At 41.7% G+C, this 19241-nt stretch overlaps 1 protein-coding gene across 10 annotated transcripts in view; it reads right to left on the bottom strand.

Annotated features, from left to right (window-relative positions):
• LOC122715719 (nucleolysin TIAR) overlaps nt 1-19241 on the bottom strand; it is a 472996-nt gene that overhangs the window by 82061 nt on the left and 371694 nt on the right. For all 10 annotated transcript variants that reach the window (XM_043938113.1, XM_043938116.1, XM_043938112.1 and 7 more), the window contains one exon: nt 18837-18924. In XM_043938113.1, the coding sequence (XP_043794048.1) occupies nt 18837-18924 (88 nt within the window). The remainder of the gene's footprint in view (nt 1-18836; nt 18925-19241) is intronic.

The following is a 19241-nucleotide window of genomic DNA, read 5'->3' on the forward strand; positions in this document are numbered from 1 at the left end:
AAAAAAAAAGTGATACAGGGTGTGCAAAAGCGCAGCTAAGTAAAGTGTGACGTAAAACGACACTTTCCTTCTTTTTTTTTTTTTTTCTATACCTCTCCCTTTCAATTTCATTTATAGCGAACAAAAAGCACGCGGAGAGAAAAAAGAAAAAGTAAAAGAAGAAAAAAGAAGCATCGCGCGCGAAAATAAACTTATCGTCTGCCCAACTTATCGTTTCTCCTTCTTTCCTTCCTTCCTTCCTCCCTTCCCTCCATCCTTCCCTTCCCTCCCTTCCTTCCTTTCTTTCTTTCCTTATGTACCTACGTGATCGTACCTGAATGAAATCCTCCTAACATCTGCTTGGACTTGAACATTGAGAATGAATTATGAATCAACGTAGATTCCCTTATTTATGCGGCCGATTCAGGCTTAGTAGCTGGCATTACGCTCCGGCGAACTAATCTAACAACCGTAGTCACGAAACTCGCGTATTCGATCTTCCTCTCTCTCTTCCTCCTCCCCCTTTTATTCGTATTTACCCGTATACCATATTCTTTCGTTCCACGAAGGACAATCTCTCTTTCGAGCAAACTTGCAACACTCCCTCCCCCTCGAAACATTTACAAGTAGCGTACGTAAGCACGGGGAGAGGGGAGGGAAGGAGATGGTGGGCTGCATCCCCCATACGAGGGATGTATATTCGCAAATAAATGGAACGCGATTATACACAGGCACGTAGATGTGTGCGTGTGCGTGTGTGTGTGTGTGTGTTTGAATGCATTATACACGCGGCCAATATTCCCCTCCCCTCCCCTCCCTTCCCCATAGAATGCACGGTCGTGGCGGAGGAACGAGACGAGCGAAACTCCGTACATTCGCGTGGAATATTCTTCCCCCTCTCCTCTCTGTACACGTGTACGTGCACGTGTGCATGCACACCACCAGTACCCGGCACTAGATGATATCGAAACGGCATCGAGATATAACCCACCGCGTACGAATGCATATGTATTGCGTATATTACGTGTATCCTGGAGGAATGCGTTCCCGGATATATACACGTTAAACGCTACCGAGCCGGAGATAATCTTATAATTCCTTCGACGTTTCCCTTCCTTTCCTCCTAGATTCCTATACGAATAAGGATCGAATATGCATTTTCCACCTAGAAACCTATTGACACTCTCATCTGTCTCGTTCAAATTTCTCCTCGCCGCTCTTTCTTTCTTTCTTTCTTTCTTTCTTTCTTTCTTTCTTTCTTTCTTTCTTTCTTTCTTTCTTTCTTTCTTTCTTTCTTTTTTTTTTGTAGAGAAAAAGAGAGGAAATGCTTCTCCGCGATCAAGCCGCTATTTCACCATCAACGATGATGATCCGCGCAACCTGAACTCGCGTATAATACTCGCGGAGGAACGTTTACGAGGCGAAATTCGGAGCAAGACCTCGGCGAAATTTCGGCTGGTGCAGGGCTGCAACGACGAGCATCCACATCCATATTCATGCGGGCCGTGGCGGGTGGCGGGTATGCAAATAACAGTATAGGTTGAAGCCGGTCCTCTGGTTCCGGCTACGAAAGCGAGAGGGGGGAGGGAGGGGGCTGGAAGAGTGGAAGGTTGGTGCGTGGAAGGTGACAGGATTTTTCAAAATGTGGAAACTAATATCGCGACCCTCCCTCTCTCTCCCTCTCCCTCTCTCTCTCTCTCTCTCTCCTTTCTGCGGAGATCTCCTTAGAGCCTTCTCCGTCCACGACTCGAGTCTCACCTCTGGCTTCGCGCCTCGACCATCCACCCGTTCGGCTCAGAAGCTGTATCCTAGCTTCTTTCTTCGCCTTCCTATCCAACCCATGCTACACGCTTTTATGTGTCCTATGTATATATGTGTGTGTGTGTGTGTGCACCCAGGCGCGTATACCAAAGGGATGTATAACGTTGGAGGTGGCTGACAGGTATCTATATAGATACGCCACGATTCACGGTACACCGACTCTCATCGGACCGTCTACCGTCGTCGTGAGAGAGACAGAGAAAGAGAGAGAGAGAGAGAGAGAGAGGTTTCTTTATTAAAGCTCGGCGGAGTGACCAAAATATGAGTTTATATCAGCCTCGACCCTTCTGCCCGCTTTACCCTCCTAATGGCGTTTCCTGATCTTACTTTATCGAGAAAAAAAGACTCATTGCCATCACATCGATATGCGCGAGCTTTGTACTCTATTATTTTTAAGGGTTCGTCCGTTTTCCATCCGAGGAAGAATCGTCAACTTTTGAGAAATAAATTTTTCTTTCTTTTTTTTTTTTTTATCTCGCAGCGCAGCGATGCGTTCTCCTGTCTGAAGGAGTTCTCTTCTTTCTTTTTGCTCGCTCGAAGGGAACGAAGAATATCAATTTGCGCTCTTGGATTGATTTTAATCGTGTAACGAATAATATTGTAAAAAAATTCTCATATCATCTCGTTCACGATTAATCAAATTTGCCAGTTTTAACCCGTTCAATTTAACGAGTTATTCGTCTATTTCGGTAGAATTGTGGAATGCGCAGTTTCTGCACCAATGAAGACGAGGACGCGTATAATTGTTTCATTGATCGAATTCAACGGGGATATAACATTGTCATCATCGAGAAAATTAGTCGAAATATGCGAGAAATATTATTGAATACGGTATCTCACGTTTCTAATCATTTAGGAATTAATCGTGTTGTATGTTGTTTTAACGTTTTTTAAAATTTCAATATTCGGTTTAATTTCGAATTTTCCAAATGTTGCATGGATACGCCGCGATTTAATTATTTGCAATCGTTCCATACGGATGTTAATAATAACGAGATAACGGCGGTAACAAAACGTACGTATTCCGAAAAACAACCATAAATTGTGTACCGTTTGTGAAACGTTTCTTCGTCATATTATCAACAACGTGCATGGATCCCGCAACACATTTCGATAATAAAGCATATTTCTATGGAACTCTAGGGAATTATAGGGAGCGTTATGGTTAAACAACTCGACCGAATGAATGGCGCTCTGGAGACTATCGATTTTTAATCGATTTTTCCACGTTTTTCTAAAAATCTAACGCGGGATGTCCCGCTATAAAATATTCCAGCATTATTCACTCGATACGAATATAAAGTTGACGCATCGTGTAATTTCCAACGGTAGATTATTCTTTGAAATATATTTTAAATATATATATGTATCGACACGTTAGAAAAACACTTTCCACCATACTTTTTTTTTTATTAATTCGCGGAAAATGTAACGCGTTGGGACAAGGTTGCGTTAAAACAAGAATAAAACGGAAATAATGAATTTTGACGTGACGCGTTGCAACGCATGGCAGAGATAAAAGGGAAACGCTGCAATATCATGTAATTTTCAAGAACAGACGAAGCACAGTTCAGTTAATTCTGATTTTAATTAAATTATAATATAAATAACAAAAGAAAAAAGAGAGAGAGAGAGAGAGATTCGTACATTCTTCTATTTTACGAGTTTATCAGTTTGCGAGAATATATTTCGTCTTTTATCTCTTCTCTAAACTCTAATTTTAAAACAAAATAATATCGAATAATTTCGAAATAAATAATCCTATTCGAAAACTTAACGAGAAAGCAAGAAATTTTAATTCAAAATTTATTTCCGATCCTTTTTCCGAAAATTTCACGAGTCAGAAATAATTAATAGCATCGATAAATTATTTTACAAGAAGAAATTTATTTTAATTGTAAATTATAATTTACCATATCATTTAACGTGAAAATTCGAGAATTAAAATTCGGGATCGATGGAAATTCGCTTTTTTATTCGTTGTTATTGTTAAGGAGTGAAACTTTTAATAAGAATAAGATGAAAAAAACCGATGTTTAGAACCGATGAAATATTTTACTATACGAAAATACTTTCGGATAGATAATAAATTGTACTTCCTTTACAATTCCGAGAGACGTCAATTATACGTTTTAAAACTTCATACATTTCGTACGTTGTCGCGAATGAACGTCCATCGATAAACATACAAACGACAGGGTTGGAAAGTGACCAAATTAATCGATAAATTAAATCTTAAATCCCAAATTCAATCGCACGTTCGTGACGCGAATCGCGAAAATTCTTCTCGCGAAACTTATGGGCAACGAGAAAATTCAGTCCAAATTATTAATCCACGAATAAGATCGTGAATTCTTGGCTTGCTTATACACGTGTACAACACTAATTCTAAATCTTACATCCTCGGTTTTTTTTCTTCTCCGCTCTCTTATATTCTCGAGTAAATTACTTGGCCGATTGTTAATTTTATTCCGCCCCTCGATACATGATTGATTACATCGGGTATCGATTTTATCGAATTCTTTCGAAATTTAAACAAAAAAGGAAAACTTACCGAGTTGGAAACTTTTGATTAATCGAGGTTCAAATTTTTTAAAGTGCTCGTCGCTGTAGAGATCTACTATAAAAATCAAACAGAACTCGATAACATTGAACCACGATCCATTACTTTGGGGGTAGGAAAAAAGGGATTCTCAGGTGAATAAATCGGATAAATAAAAATTCGAGACAAATTCGAGATTATCTCCAAGAGGGGGTTGTTGAATTAGCAACGTTCGACGGTGGAGGGAAGGAAATTGACCGCGAACCGGAGGGAAACGGAGGGAATAACGGAGTGAAAAAAAATTTGCGAACCACCATTCTCGGGAGGAACCACAGAAAACCTAGAAGTTCACGCGAATAGGTCAGTCCTTAATATCCTGCCTCTTTCCCCCGGCTTCCGCAACTTTGACTGCAGACACTCACGAACTCATTCACAAACGTACACACACAGAGTCGGCCAACCCCCGCTTTCTGTCTTTCTTCTTCTTCCTCTTCGCCCCCTTCCTTCACCATTCCCTCTCCAGATTCTCAACCTCCTTCTTTTCGCTGGTTTTTTAGACCAGTTGTCCGAGTTGCGAGCATTCTACGTTCAAGGCTCTTCCTGGGCGATAGATGGAGCTGGGGGAGGGGAAGGGAGGGGAGGCGTAACGTCCAACAAGAGTCTTTTCAAATCCCTCGGCATTTAAATATTCGTACCAATTCCACCCCCCTCCTCCTCCGCGGAGCTTGGAGCTAGCTCTCGGCCCCTCGAGCTAGCCTCGGTCGACCAACGAACCGACACGAATCGCGGTTGTATTCAAAGAGCTCTCGCTCGTCCTCTCTCTCTCTCTCTCTCTCTCTTTCTCTCTTCCTCCTTCCATCTCGTCTCCAGCAGCGTGGACGTACACAGCTTCAGTCACCCTGCCACAGCTTTCCCTCTGTCCCTTTGTTAGCCGCTCGATCTACCGTACCGCACCAGTCCTGCTGCCCCCCTCCCTCTCTCTCTCTCTCTCTCTCTCTCTCTCTCTCTCTCTCTTGGTTGAGGTGTGCGTTATTGGCGAAGCAGGGGAAAGGCAGTTTCATAGAAAGGATGGTGGTGGTGGTGGTGCTGCTGCTGCTACTGCCGCTGCCGCCGTTTCTGGGGCTGCATCGTTTTACGTGTTGCGTCCGATCGTGAATACCGTCCGACCCGGCGTCGCTGCCTTTATCCGTTTCTCCGTGGCCGGTGCGCTCTCATTCCGCATCTCCCTTTCGAGGCTCCGCTCTTTGTCCGAGCCAAGCACCGCGCCACCACTGACATCCGCCAACAGGGATGCGGACCGCCACGCTACCCTACTCTCCTCTGCCTTCTGCTTCTTTCTCCTCGCGCGGCACGCACACGAGAGAGAGAGAGAGAGAGAGAGAGAGAGAGAGAGAGAGCAGGCCTGCCCCACCATCGCGCCCACCTTCGCTTCGGTTTCGATGCGCTAATGAAAAAAGTTGCCAATTGAACATCGCGTCCCTGCCCGGTAGTCGGCGAGTGCCACACACCCAGCCTCGGCCAGCTTTCTCTCCGCTCCTCCCCTGTCCTCCTCCTCCTCCTCCTCCTCCTCCTCTTTTTTTTTTCCATACCATCCCGGTGCACGGATCCGTAATTACGGATTGAAAGTATGTATATATCGAACGGATCATCCGTTTATTACGTCCGTTTCCTTTTGCCAATGGAGGGACCATCCCGTGTATCACTCTTTCACCGATCTCCTCGATACTACTTTCCTCTCTAAACATCTTCTCTTTCAATTCCAAGCAGTAGTGGCTTTTTAACGCGTCTAAACTCTCCTCTTCCTTTTCCTTTTTTGTTTTTAAATAAAAATAATCATTCGCCTCTGAATTTTGCCTCTTAAACGCGATTTCAAATTTTTCATAGATTTCGTACTCGAGGAAGAAGAGATCAATCCTCGGGGACAAAGAACCGCGGCATCGATAAACGGGGTAGGGGGAGGGACTGCGGGACTGGATTGGACGACGTTATTCATGGAAACGATACTGATTACCAAGTTCCGGGAAGGCAACAAATCGGTGCCGATACATCGAGCGGAATTAGTGAACTGTTCCTGATTGCATCTGCCAGTTACGTACGGAAACCAGGGGAGGATCCATCCCCTCTCCCTCTATCTCCCTCTCTCACTCCAACCATCGGCACGATTCATACCCGGTATGAATACGTTAACACCGGATAGACACGAGACTCTCTCTCTCTCTCTCTCTCTCTCTCTCTCTCTGGAGATGCTGTGTGTGTATGGCGACGAGCGGGATGGTTTTCCAGGTCGTAGGATATCCGGTAAACTGAGCCGAATTGGAAGTAGCTCGAGGAGCCTTGGAAACCTATTCGACTCGCTAGACTGAAAGCTAGAGAGGAGCCAAGTAGGGAGAAGGGCGGACACATATCATTGTGCCGTCGAGTGGCTTGAATATTTTAGTCGGACAACAAGTGGAGAGACCTGGACCCAGCGTCGACGCGCTTCCTCCACTTCGAGGCCTCCTCTCTTTCTCTCTTTCTCCTTCTCTTAAGGTAAGGTCGACGCGGTGGACGACCCAGGCTATCGACCCTCCTATTCTTACTTTCTCTCCTCTCCGTTTTTATTCTCTCTCCTCTCTAACCCACCAACGAGTCAGGAATATAAGATAGCGGAACGAGTGAGAGAGAGAGAGAGAGAGAGAGAGAGAGAGGAAGCGGGAGGAAGGGTTTCAGAAGCGAAACCGGACACGGGGTGGAAGAGGGGGGTATGGAGAAAGAGACAGACGTTTGCTTGAAAAACCTAGGAGAGTGGAAGAGTGTGTGCGTCACGAGGGCACACTTTTCTAACCTAATGAGCAAAGTACTCTTCCACCCTATACCGCTATTCCTAATTTTTTTTTTTTACCTTTGTCCATTTTCCGTTTTCTTTCTCCCGGCTTTTCCTCCCTTTTTACTTTTACTTTTAATTATTTTTAATTACTCGCTCGTTACTTCGCCGCCGCGACTGCCAATCCCCTTCCTCCCTCAACTTTGTCGTCGTTGTTGTTGTTGTTTTTAAGCGTTTTCCGAACACTTAAGTCGAGTCCACCATTTTTCCCGCCCCTCTGCGAGCTATTAAGTTCGATGCATGTAAAGTATGAAAGCTTCATTGCCCTTCGAACGAAGTTCTTGGACTCTCTACGTTCCGCTCATTTAATATTTATAAATTACACGATAGAGAAGGAATCGCCCCTTCTCGACGCGATTCTCGATCGGCGCTCCGTGATTGAGGATGCAGTTTAAAAAAAAAAAAAAAAGAAGAAAGAAGAACATTTCCGTAGATACGATTTAACTCGGTTGGTTGTTCGGGGTCACGTGAACGGAAAAGCAAATTAAGAAAAGAAAAAAAAAGAAAGAGGACGGAGAAGAGAAAAGAAAAGGGAGAAAAATAACGAAGGTAAAAAGCTTCGAGACAAGAATCGCGCGTAACATTGATTTCGACCGGGTTCGACTTCTGGCAAACAAGATATCGAGCTTCAAAGCGGGACTCGTACGTGGGCTGTTTTTGGATGTCCCTCAGTCCTATCTTCTTCCCTCTATCTGCACGGAGGCCAAGGAGTAGCCGGGGAGATCCTTAGCAGGGTTTACAAAGAGAATTCACGATGCGGCCTCTTACCGGATCTTTCCGTCCTCCTTTTTTCCCTTTTACCGCCGCATCTCCCCCTCTCTCTCTCTCTCTCTCTCTCTCTCTCTCTCTCTTCCTCTCTCTTTCTCCCTCGCCGCTCCACCTGCTAAAGCCCTCTACGCCTCTTCTCCCCGAGTCGCTCGATATTTCAGACTCTAAGCATAATTTCAGCCCCCGGTGGACTATACGCGTGCCGAGGGATTCTTCCGTGGTGACGGAGAGTAGCTGCCTCATTGAAATTTCATACTCGTTGACCTACTACCTACGTAAACCCTACCTCAGACATGCTTGGCCAGTTCAACCCCGCCGTCAAACATCCTGAAAACTTCCTACCGGAAGAGTCGACCCATTACACATCTTCCCTCTTCTCCCCCCTCTACCCTCCGTGTCCCGCAAACTGTTTCCCTTCCCTAACTTTGGAAAACCGTTTACACGAAAAACTTGTGCTACTGCACTTTTTACACGAGTTTACAGCGAGCATTTCGATCGATTAACTCGATTAAATTGGATTAAATTGGCGTGTAAATTAGCACGCAAATTGTAGCGATCATTGTAGCCAAGGGGTAAGAGGGTAAGTCAAAGAGGAATCGAGTTCTATTCTCCGAATGGAGAAATATCTTCGATAAAAATTGACGAATACGGACACGAATGCGTCCGTAGAACGCACGCAAAGCGAATGCATCTTCACTTATCAACCTATCCCACCCCGGTAGGATAGGTAAAACGATAAATTTGGAAGCCTATGCGGGACAATTACGAATGCGGCATGCATGGGTACGTTAAAGGCGGTCATAACTATGCCACCGCTTCGTTGGACCGAATTCTCTTTGACTGTTTGCCGAGGAACCTGTCTGTGGTGGTCGTGGCTGAGGAGAAGATTGGTCGAAACGAGACAGAACACGGGGGAGCGACAGAGAAGAAATAGAATAGAGAGAGAGAGAGAGAGAGAGTCGAAGAAAATGGCCAGGGTGAGGCTAAGTTTACGGGGTCAGTTTGTCGAGAGAGACGACCACCGTGGAGGATAGAGAGAGAGAGAGAGAGAGAGAGATAGAGGCGAAGAGGAAAGGATGGCGGCGGTGATGTAGGGAGCCGGGAGGTAAGAGAGGTAAGATTTAAACCCTGACAACGTCTCAAGTCCGAGTGCAGAACCGCTCGTTCGGCCGCTGGTGACCGACTACTATTACTACCATAACCCGGGACCGGGATCTGGGATGGAATCCCCGGACGTTCAGACCGGAGGCAAAGGACTCCGGGTCTCCTGGATTTTAAGTGCCTACCGCCGAACCAGCGAGGCGCATTATTCCCCGACTTCCTTGAATCATTTCACGGAATATCACCCTCTACGACTACCTTCTATTGCCTCTCAACGCGATGTGACGCCCCTATATGGGCGCAATTCTGTGAATGTTACGAGAAAAATGGTATTACCGTTCGTTACCCGTTTCGCGGTGAGCGGATATCAATTGTTTAAACCGTGGACTTTTGTTCAAAATAAATACGCAAATGAAACGTTTCGATCGAATCTTATTAAAATTGGAAAAAATTTTGAATCGGTATAACTTCGAGGATAGTAACTTCCGGTCGATGAGTCCAAGATCGTTAAAAGCACGATATCTTGATCTTTGAAACGCTTTTCGAATTATCCCGATATCATTTCCGGTTTTCGAGATATCATCGCGTAAAGAAAAGAATATTTTTTTTAAATACTTATCTTAAATCCAATTAAATTCTATTACTTAACTAGAAAAACTTTGAACCGCTACAATTCCGAAGATAGTAACTTCCGGTCAACGAGTAAACGATCGTTAGAAACGCGGGACTTTCCTCTTTAAAACGCTTTTTGAATTATCCCGATACGACTTCCGGTTCCCCGGATATTATCGTTTAAAGAAAATAGTATTTCAAATATTTACCTTAAGGCCGATTATATCTTATTAAAATTACGAAAACTTTCAACCGCTATAACTTCGAAGATGATAATTTTCGATCGACGAGTAAACGATCGTTAGAAACGCGGGACCTTCCTCTTTAAAACGCTTTTTGAATTATCCCGATACGATTTCCGGTTGCCGAGATATCGTCGTGCAAAGAAAAAGATAATTTTTAATTATTTTCTTTTTCCTTGTCGCTTTCTCGGATCTCTCGTTTCACCTATTCCAAGTCCCAGACAAGCGACAGACGCGATTCCTAGAAACAGTACGCACTTCTAGGAAACGATGTAGGTCGCTGGATCGCGAGTCCATTCGTAATTTTCGTAACGTCTCAAATATATGAAAAGTTTGAGTGCTTATATCTCGGCAACCGATCGAGATATCGGGATAAAACAAATTGGAATCTCAATGGCATGGTTTCCTCCATCTTTCGACTATACTTTGATACGAAATTTTCAATTTAATTCTCACGATTTTTAACTTCGAAAGATCAAAGTTTTGTTTTTAACTTTGTTTGTAACTTTCTATTTATATAATTTATTTAATTTCGCGCTTGATAATCTATTATAAGTAAGAATATTTTATCATTAATCGTAGAGTATTCATACTTAAATAGAGCATCGCGGATCTAGGATTGTGATCTATAAATTTCAACTTTTGCCCGAAACTCTAGACTGTAGATTCAGTTTGTAAACCGGGGCACGGAGTCTGAAACCACTGAGAGTAGGAGAGAAGCTCTAAGAGCCGGTTAGAGGGTGAAGACGGAGGATAGTTCTTGTGTACAAGAAGAAGTGATAATCTTAAGGGGTAATAAATCAAGTGACCGCACATTCGCAACATTCTCGACTATATAGATCTTTCTAGACACCTCTAAACAATCCTGTATCCACGGATCGATCTTTCTGTAAAATATCGATTACGTTGATTACCACCTTATAATTTATGCAACTATTTTGCGATTGTTCTGGTTTTAATTTTTTCTCTACATTTTTCTGTTAAGCACGATCACACTATATATATAGAAATAAACGTAACAAACAGTTACGATTATTTGTTGGCGAGAATCACAATACACGAAACAATATAATATTTATTGATGGGAATAATTCATACTTTTGGAATCGAGTAAACGAAGAACGACGCGAAGCGAACGAGAAATCATTCGTTTCAAAATTGAAAATGGACCATTGTGTAGAGAGTTTCGTTTCTATTATGATTAATTTCAAATAATTGAGCACAATGCGGATAGAAATAAACGTTTAGGGATATCTCGATAGGAAATTTTTTTTTAAAAATTTTAACAAAAAATAATGGGGAAAAGTACGAACGAATAAATAAAATAAAGTATGCCAGATTTGTATCGATCGTTTGTAACGCGTTTTAGATATAAATATATCGAAAGACAATCAATTCGTTAACGCCATTTATTAAACAAACGCGTATAAAGCAACGATTTCTCTAGTATGCGTGAGCATTAATATGAATACAATTATACTACATCGAATATTCCACATTATACATTATATTAAATATTCCTCTGTAAATATTTTCCATTTAATTAAATTAATTTCGAATATGATAATAATACCGCCTCGATCGAAATACATATATCATTTATTTAATTATATCAAAAACGTATAGTTTAAAATATCAAATATAATTTATTTTATCTCGCGTAAATATAACAAATTATGTAAACACCCGATCCGCATTTATTTTATTAATATAAAATCAATGAAAATGAATAATTGAAAATGCAAAATTGTTGAAGTTCTTCTTTCTTTCTAAATGTACACGCGTGTAAGATATACGATATATTTCGTAATAGTCATCGTACGAGATCGATATTGTTATTTCAACGGAATACACAATAAAATATATATATATATATGTGTGTGTGTGTGTGTGTGTACAATACATAAATAGCAGTATTCGACCAATAGTATGTGAAATACTGGAATGCTTTGAGATAGCCAATAAGAGGGTAAGTAAGTACGCAGCCAGTGAAAGCTCTGTAAGTAATAATTCTCTTCCACCCTCGAAACTCGATATCCGGTGGGGTAAGCTATTTCGTCGGATTTTGCTTTGATCCTTCGTCCACTTTAGGGTTTTGGTTCTCATACAAGGGCTGACATGTGCGCCGGCAAACGAAGAAAACCGAGGCCATCGAATCCGAAGGGAAATTATAGGAAATTTGGGAAAGGCGAATACGCGTAACACGAGTAATATCGAATCGTATTCGAAGCAATCGAATTAATAGAACGATCGTATCCCCGGGTTTCTTTATTTCGAATCGCGCGAAACAACATCGAGCAAAAGTTTCTTCTTTCGCAAATCTAAGCCTAAAACTTATTATATGTTATATTATATGCGCGATATCGTAACACATAACGTAACAATCGAGTTGGAGATGGAAGAGAGAAAAAAGAAGAAGAAGAAGAAGAAGAAGAAAAATAATAATAATCCCGAAACGATCCACGGCTAGGATAATGACGGACAAAATAGCTCAATTAAAACGATGAAACACGTATATATGTATATATATATTCGTGGCAGAATTGAAAAAGTCCAAGTCCAATTCTGTATCGGCGCAATTAAAAAACTTCCGATCGGCGAAACTATCGAGCGCGCTGCTCATCAATTGCGCGCCGCGATCGCCGTGAAAGACGGGAAGGAAGAACAACTCTTTCCATTCCCTCCCTTTGAAGAGCGGAACGGGAGCAAAGGAAAAGGGAGGGAAGGGGCGCAGGGGAGGTAAAAAAAGAAAAGAAAAGAAAAGAAAAAAAGAAGAAGAAAAAAAAAGGAGAATAACACAGGAGGAAACAGCGAAAGCTTGAATTATTATGTCCGGACATTGCAATTGAACCGAAGTCGTATCCCTCCATCTCTGCGCCTAACCGATAACAACGCGAAAGTTGTTCGTACTTTTACGGATAAAGATCTTGGGCAAAAGTACGGTCGTTTGCAAACTAATCGAGCCGTCGCTTTCTCTACAGGGTGTCGAAACTTTCAGGGGTTGTCAACTTTTCCGACCGCCCCCTCCCTCTTTCTTTCTTTCTTTCTTCCATTCACCGCTCGAGGTTCCCGATCCGCGCCCCCTCCCCTCTCGTCCAGAGCTCTCGTCACACGCGACGGCGAGGTAAAGCGGCCTCGATCTTTCTCTCTCTTTCTTCCTTCCTTTTTTTTTCTTTCTTTCTTTCTCTCCAAGCGATACCAAAGAAGACTCGAAGAGTCTTCTTTACGTCTGCCAAGAAATAGCAGCTGGTATTCGGTGCGATTTTAAGGAGGACATTTGAAAAGCGTTTTTCGCGTTGCTACAGTGTTATTTCTGGAACGCGGTAGGGGTCGATGGGAGAGTAAAAATATTATTCCATCGTCGTACATGCATAAATTTCGCCGCTGTCGCCGGGAGTGGTTCGACGTGGAGGATAGAAAAAAAAAAAAAAAAAAAAAAAAGGAAAAAAAAAGGAAAAAAAGGGGAAAAAGAAGGAGGAAGGGAGGGAAAAAAACGTTGCAAATTCGAAAAAGTGGCTGAAAAATGAGATCGAGTATAATATATATATATATAAAACTGTGCGTCGTTAGAAACATTGTTTGCAGAACGATGTGAAAGAGCGGAGAGTCTTAAATTCTTTTCGAGTATCGCGAAACAGGGATCCGTTCTATCATCACCCCTCTAATTTCACGAGTGGAACTTATTAATTAACGTTTCTCCGACCGATTGAAAATTTCTGTAACAGTTGAGAATACTCCCGGGAACACTCTTTGGCCCGTGTTTGCCAAAATCGTGTTCCAACTTGTTCAAAGTTGAAAATTTTTCCTTTATTTGTAGAGACTCGACGAATCACTTGCCGCGACATACTTAGAGACGACATCTATAATACAAGAAGAAAGACGGAGCTCGATCGAAATTGCAAAAGAGAAGGGGGAGGAAAAGAAACACTTTGAGAATTTTTAGCAAGAACACGTTATTTCGAGAACAGAAATTTTTTTCCCCCCGTATTTTAATAACGCGATATAACTTTAATCTTTTTCACAGGTTAGACACAGAATACTTTGTCATACTCTCGGATTTATCTCGGATTTATTAGTAGATAAATGATTCCATCGGACCTTAATTGGAAATCAGTTACGCGGCAAGGGGATTCGCATGGAAATCAAATGTTTGCCTCCCGCTACCGATTAGATTCTGCGTGCAATAAGCTCCCACACTCACTGTACACTGTTGTGCCGTACACGTGAAATCTTCAATCAGCTTTTGATAAGAAGATTATCGAATTATATTTTTAACCCTCTGCATTTATAAAACATTTAAAATCAAAACATTATTCTAAATTCATAATAAATTGTAATTCGAAAGTATATATATTTTTATCAACTTATCGACTTTTTTCGGATTTATTGTATCCGAAAAAAATTTATTGATTTGATATTAAGATAATAATTTATATTATATACAAATAGTTTAATTATTTTTTAATTTTGATTTTCAACCGATTACTGAGGAAATCGAATTTTCTTCGAAATTTTCGATCGACATGTATCCATGTGTTTTTAACAATCTCTTTCGCGAAGAAATTTCGCGTTGATTGTTACTGCCTCGTCAACTAGCCAATAAACGAACATCGACAAAGATTGGAAAGCAAAGGCGAGGCGAGTGGGACGGGAAATGGCAACGAAACGGACATCAAAGGATGAAGTTTGAAGTCGGAAACGGAGACGACCGTTGCATTTTCGGCGACAGTTCGTACGCGAGTGCAGAGAGAGACAAGGATAATTCTCCTCGATCGGCTCGAGAAACTTTCACGACGACGCAGTTGTCGCAGGCTGAATCCGATCGAGCGTTAACGACTCAACAACGACCAACCTATCCACTGTGTCCACACCGATCATAGCCCGCGCGAAAGAAATTCCTTCGCTTCTCAGTTTTAACTCTTAGATTCGTTGAAAAGGAAACACCCTTTCTTACTAATTTCTTTCTTTTAACAACGTAACGCATAAGAAAAAAAAATGGAAAAGAAATCGTAGCAACTCACTGAAAAATGAATATCCCTCCAACTTCCCCTCTCGATCCTTTTTATTACGCGAAATCAGCTTCTCCACGTTCCCATTTAGCACACACATATAACGCATATAAATATTCACAACGCTCCCTCCTACGTGCGTGTTTATTCGCGGGGAAACTCGGTCGTATGCGTCTGGCAACGGTCTTCGTATGGGATACGACTCCCCCGGGGGTGGCTATATTAAAATTCCTGAAACTTTTTAATCTTTCCGCCGTAGTTAAATATTAATAACGAAATCTCGCAACGCGTTTCCTCCTCGCTGTCGAGGGACGCGTCCGACATCTCCTCGTTACGCTTTCCCCCAAATCTCCTATCGACTCGTTCCTTCCTTCGTTCGTTTATTCTCCTCGTTGCACGTGTGATTCCACGAAATTTTACACGAGTAAAGAAAGAAGATTAAACGCGAGGAGGAGAAAGGACGATTGATAAGATTATTCCACGAGGCGAGGACGGAGGAGGGGAGGGGATAATATTGGAGAGGGAGAATAATATTCTGACATCCGTGTGCGAAGGGTGGAAAAGCGAGGGGAAAAGCGAGCTTACTTAGCCGCCATTTAAACCCGAAAGCGTGCTTTGCTTCTCCCCCCCCCCCCCCCCCCCAGCTGAGATCAAGCTGCGATATTAACGGCCTAACCGTTGTACCGGATCGCCCAAAATACACGGACCGTGCAGCAAGTATCGAGTTCTCAGGGGCAGGAGCTAGAGTTCTGTTCGCTGTTTCTATACCTGTTCGATATAACGGATGTGTGTATGTGTTAATTGAAACGCGGTTTAACTGCGCATACTGTTCTACTATTGCACGGTTAGCATTGCCTTTCGTATACGTGATACTTTTTCTAACGTTTAATCAACGAGGGAGAGAGAGAGAGAGAGAGAAGTTTTTAAGGTATTTTAAAATTGTGTATTTGATAATTTTATAAATAAATTCGAAAAATCGCGCAAACTATCTAATCGATTTTTCGAATTTTTCGAGAGTTTAATTTTCGTAGTTTTATCCGTAGTTTTATTTTCGTAAAGATATAATAAGGGAGAGAACTCTTCTCGCTTATTTTATTCTTTTCCAAAATTTTTCTCTAATTCCCCTCGTTGTTATTAATTTTCTCCAGTCACGTCCCCACGTTATATCGCGTACACGCACGTGCATACGCGTGGAGGGAAAAATCTGAAAAAAAGCCCTCCCCAGAAGCTTAAAAACTCAAATGTCATTGTCTGCATTGTGACAATATGCGAGAGAGGAGTACGCAACTACGAAGTTTGAAACGCAGAAGTTTTAGAAATGCGGGTATTGGTGAGGTTAACAAACGATTCAACTTCGCGCGTACGTATACGTGTGGATACGAGAATTCTTCCAAATAATTAGAGAATTTTTACCTTGTGAAAAGCACTCGTGTCCCTCCACCAACTATTCTTATTCCCTTGTCGATCAAATCAACCCGATAATAAACAACACTTGCCTCGTCAATAACTCGAAACAATTTTTTTTTAACAAATTCTCGCTCGTCCACAATTTTAATCGCATCCCAAAACTGCTCCCAAATTAAATCATTTCGACTAACGAGCCTTAGAATCGATCGAGAAACGTGCGTGCAATTCGAATAGAAAGTGTTGGCCACGCGTGGAGAAGAAAAGGTCCTTGGTCTGCGGCGAGGAAGAAGCGGCAGGAGTGGATGGAAGGAGGGCAAGGCAGGCAGGCAGGCGGTGGACAAGGGGGAGAGGGGTTGGAAGCACGGCTCGGCGCTAGAGGGGGCATGGGGGCGGCGCGGGAAAACAAAATAAAAGAGGGAAACCGCTGGCAATTTTTCACTAGCTTTTTAAAGCGCGGCTTAGGTACTCGTGGAGAGAGTTTGAATCGATTTTTCCGGAGGGCCCCATTTTTCTCCCGTCTCCTTGTGCGCCAACCGACACGAGCACTACCTACCTACCTACCTACCTACCTACCTACCTAACCATCACCTCTGCTCCCAGCTGTTTCGCCGGCGGAACAGCGGAAATGTCACCTCCAAGTTCGGATTTCAGATCGAAGTCCACGATCTCACGGAACTTGCCCCTCACGGATTTTCCTGTCAAACGAACGCTTGCCGGGGATACGCGAGGATTTCGGAGATTAAGAGCGGGGGACCACCAAATGTCAGAGTTTAAACGAGCGCTACTATTTTATTTTCTCTCTCTCTCTCTCTCTCTTCTTCTCTTCCTTTCTTTTTTTTTCCATTTTTTTTTTGCAACTATTCTCTCTCTCTCTCTCTCTCTCTCTTTTTCTCTCTCCTTTTCGACGGTGTAGTGCCTATTTGTATGAAAAATACCATTCCACGATCGAACACGCGTACCCGCCCCCTGGAGGTACGGGTGCATTATTCGAGATTAGTTTTTTTTTTTTTTTTTTTTCTAGTTTTTTTAATTCTCTTAAAGCTTTCCGCTGTTTTTTGTTACTTCACCTTTTTTTTTTTTGTCGGTTTTCGTCCGTTCTATCGGATTCGTATACGTATATATACGATTATTTCGAACATTTTCGAGCTCCCCTTTCGAGAATAGTGCTGGAAATGTTCAATTCGTTTTTATGAACGGTTAAAATGTAATTCAATGTTTCGAAAGTGTATCGTCAAGGGTTTTCGCGTTATTTTCAACGTGTCAATGGATTCATCGTGACCACTGTGACCATTTTACCGAATTTTAATCGAATAATAATATCGACTGATCCTCCCCTCCCCGATCCTTTTGCCGAGGCGCCCGAATCGGACGCGTATTCCTTTTTATCCGAAAAACCGACGCCGCTTAATTTATAATTATACACCGTTTCCCATTGAAACGCGTATAAACAAAGATACGCAAATGCGTTAATTTATATACGTGTATGCTAGGCCAGATTCGACAAACGCGGGAACGAATGGTTCTCGCGATTCGATGAACACTTTTTTTTTTTTTTTTTTTACACTCGATCGATACGCGGCTGTCATTTCGATGTTAAAATATCAGCGAAACGGTTAATATCATTTACGGCAACGGCAACGGCATCCCCGCCGTTGAATATAATATTTCATGCGGGCGTAATAACAAAACACGCATTTCGGCAAATGTGATTTTACGATTGGAAGCGCGATGAATATTTAAACAGCCACGTGGACTCGAGTGAAGAAAAAAATNTTTTATCTCTTTTTTTTTTTCAGAGCGATCGAACGTTAAAAACCGAAAATTTTTGCCATCTACGATCCCCATCTACGAACCGCAAATGCGATTTGGGCCATTTTGCTCTCGTTAAATACCGATGACATTGAACTATGGAATTTTATCGTTATTTTGAAATTTAATGGAAATATATATATATATATTTTTGCTCTTTTTTGTCGCGACAATTCGTAAGATCCAAGAGACAAAATGTTTAATTTAAAAAAAAAACAAACCTGTGGATAAAATTATATTTTATATATATTACTACTTTCTACTTAATATTTAATAAAAATCGATTGGGCGAATGAAAATGATCCTCCGTTACTTTCTTTCAAACGACTCTAAAATGCGTCTTTAGAAATAAGTCTTGCTAAGATCTTTAACAATTAGTAGCATTTTTCTCTTTTTTAACCGATAATGAATCGATGAATCGGTCATTAATTGAATAATAGACGTCTAGTTGAAACGTCTACAACAATTTTCAATAAGACGCATTGGTAATTGATGATAATTGTTAAATTCGATCGAAATGAAATTGAATTGCGTTTTTCTCTTTTTTTTTTTTGCAGCACGTTATTGATTAACATTGCACGCGCGAAAGATGAGTGTTATATCGTAATATCGTTATATTATCACTCGTACGCGACGAGGAGGAAGGTAAGTCGGCTTTAATGAGCGAGATTAAGAGGACTTACGAGATTTCGCCGAAAGGAGCGAAGGCTTCCCTCAAGGTCTGCGTTTCGATCTCCGGGCTCAGATCTCCTACGAATATGTGGTAGTGTTCTGGAAAAGATATAAATCGTTAGATAAAACAGAATAACGGAGAAATGGATGATGGGAAGTAGAAACAATCGATTCGTTTCGTAGAGAAAAAAAAAAAAAAGAAAAGAAGAAAAAAAAAATAAAAAATAAAAAATCTATTCTTTGCTTCAATTTCAATCCTCAACATTGGCGTGTAAAGTTTTTTTTTTTTGCAAACATCTATCACTGATTTCATCATCAACACCCGTTTCCGTATACAACATATCTTTTATCTTCGTCCCGTGTTCCCGATAAAACGTATAAAATTGCATAAATTTGTAGGCTGATAAAAGGCTACA

The sequence above is a fragment of the Apis laboriosa genome, unplaced genomic scaffold (genome assembly GCF_014066325.1).
Source record: "Apis laboriosa isolate Shangri-la unplaced genomic scaffold, ASM1406632v1 scaffold40_cov151, whole genome shotgun sequence".
NCBI lineage: Eukaryota > Metazoa > Arthropoda > Insecta > Hymenoptera > Apidae > Apis > Apis laboriosa.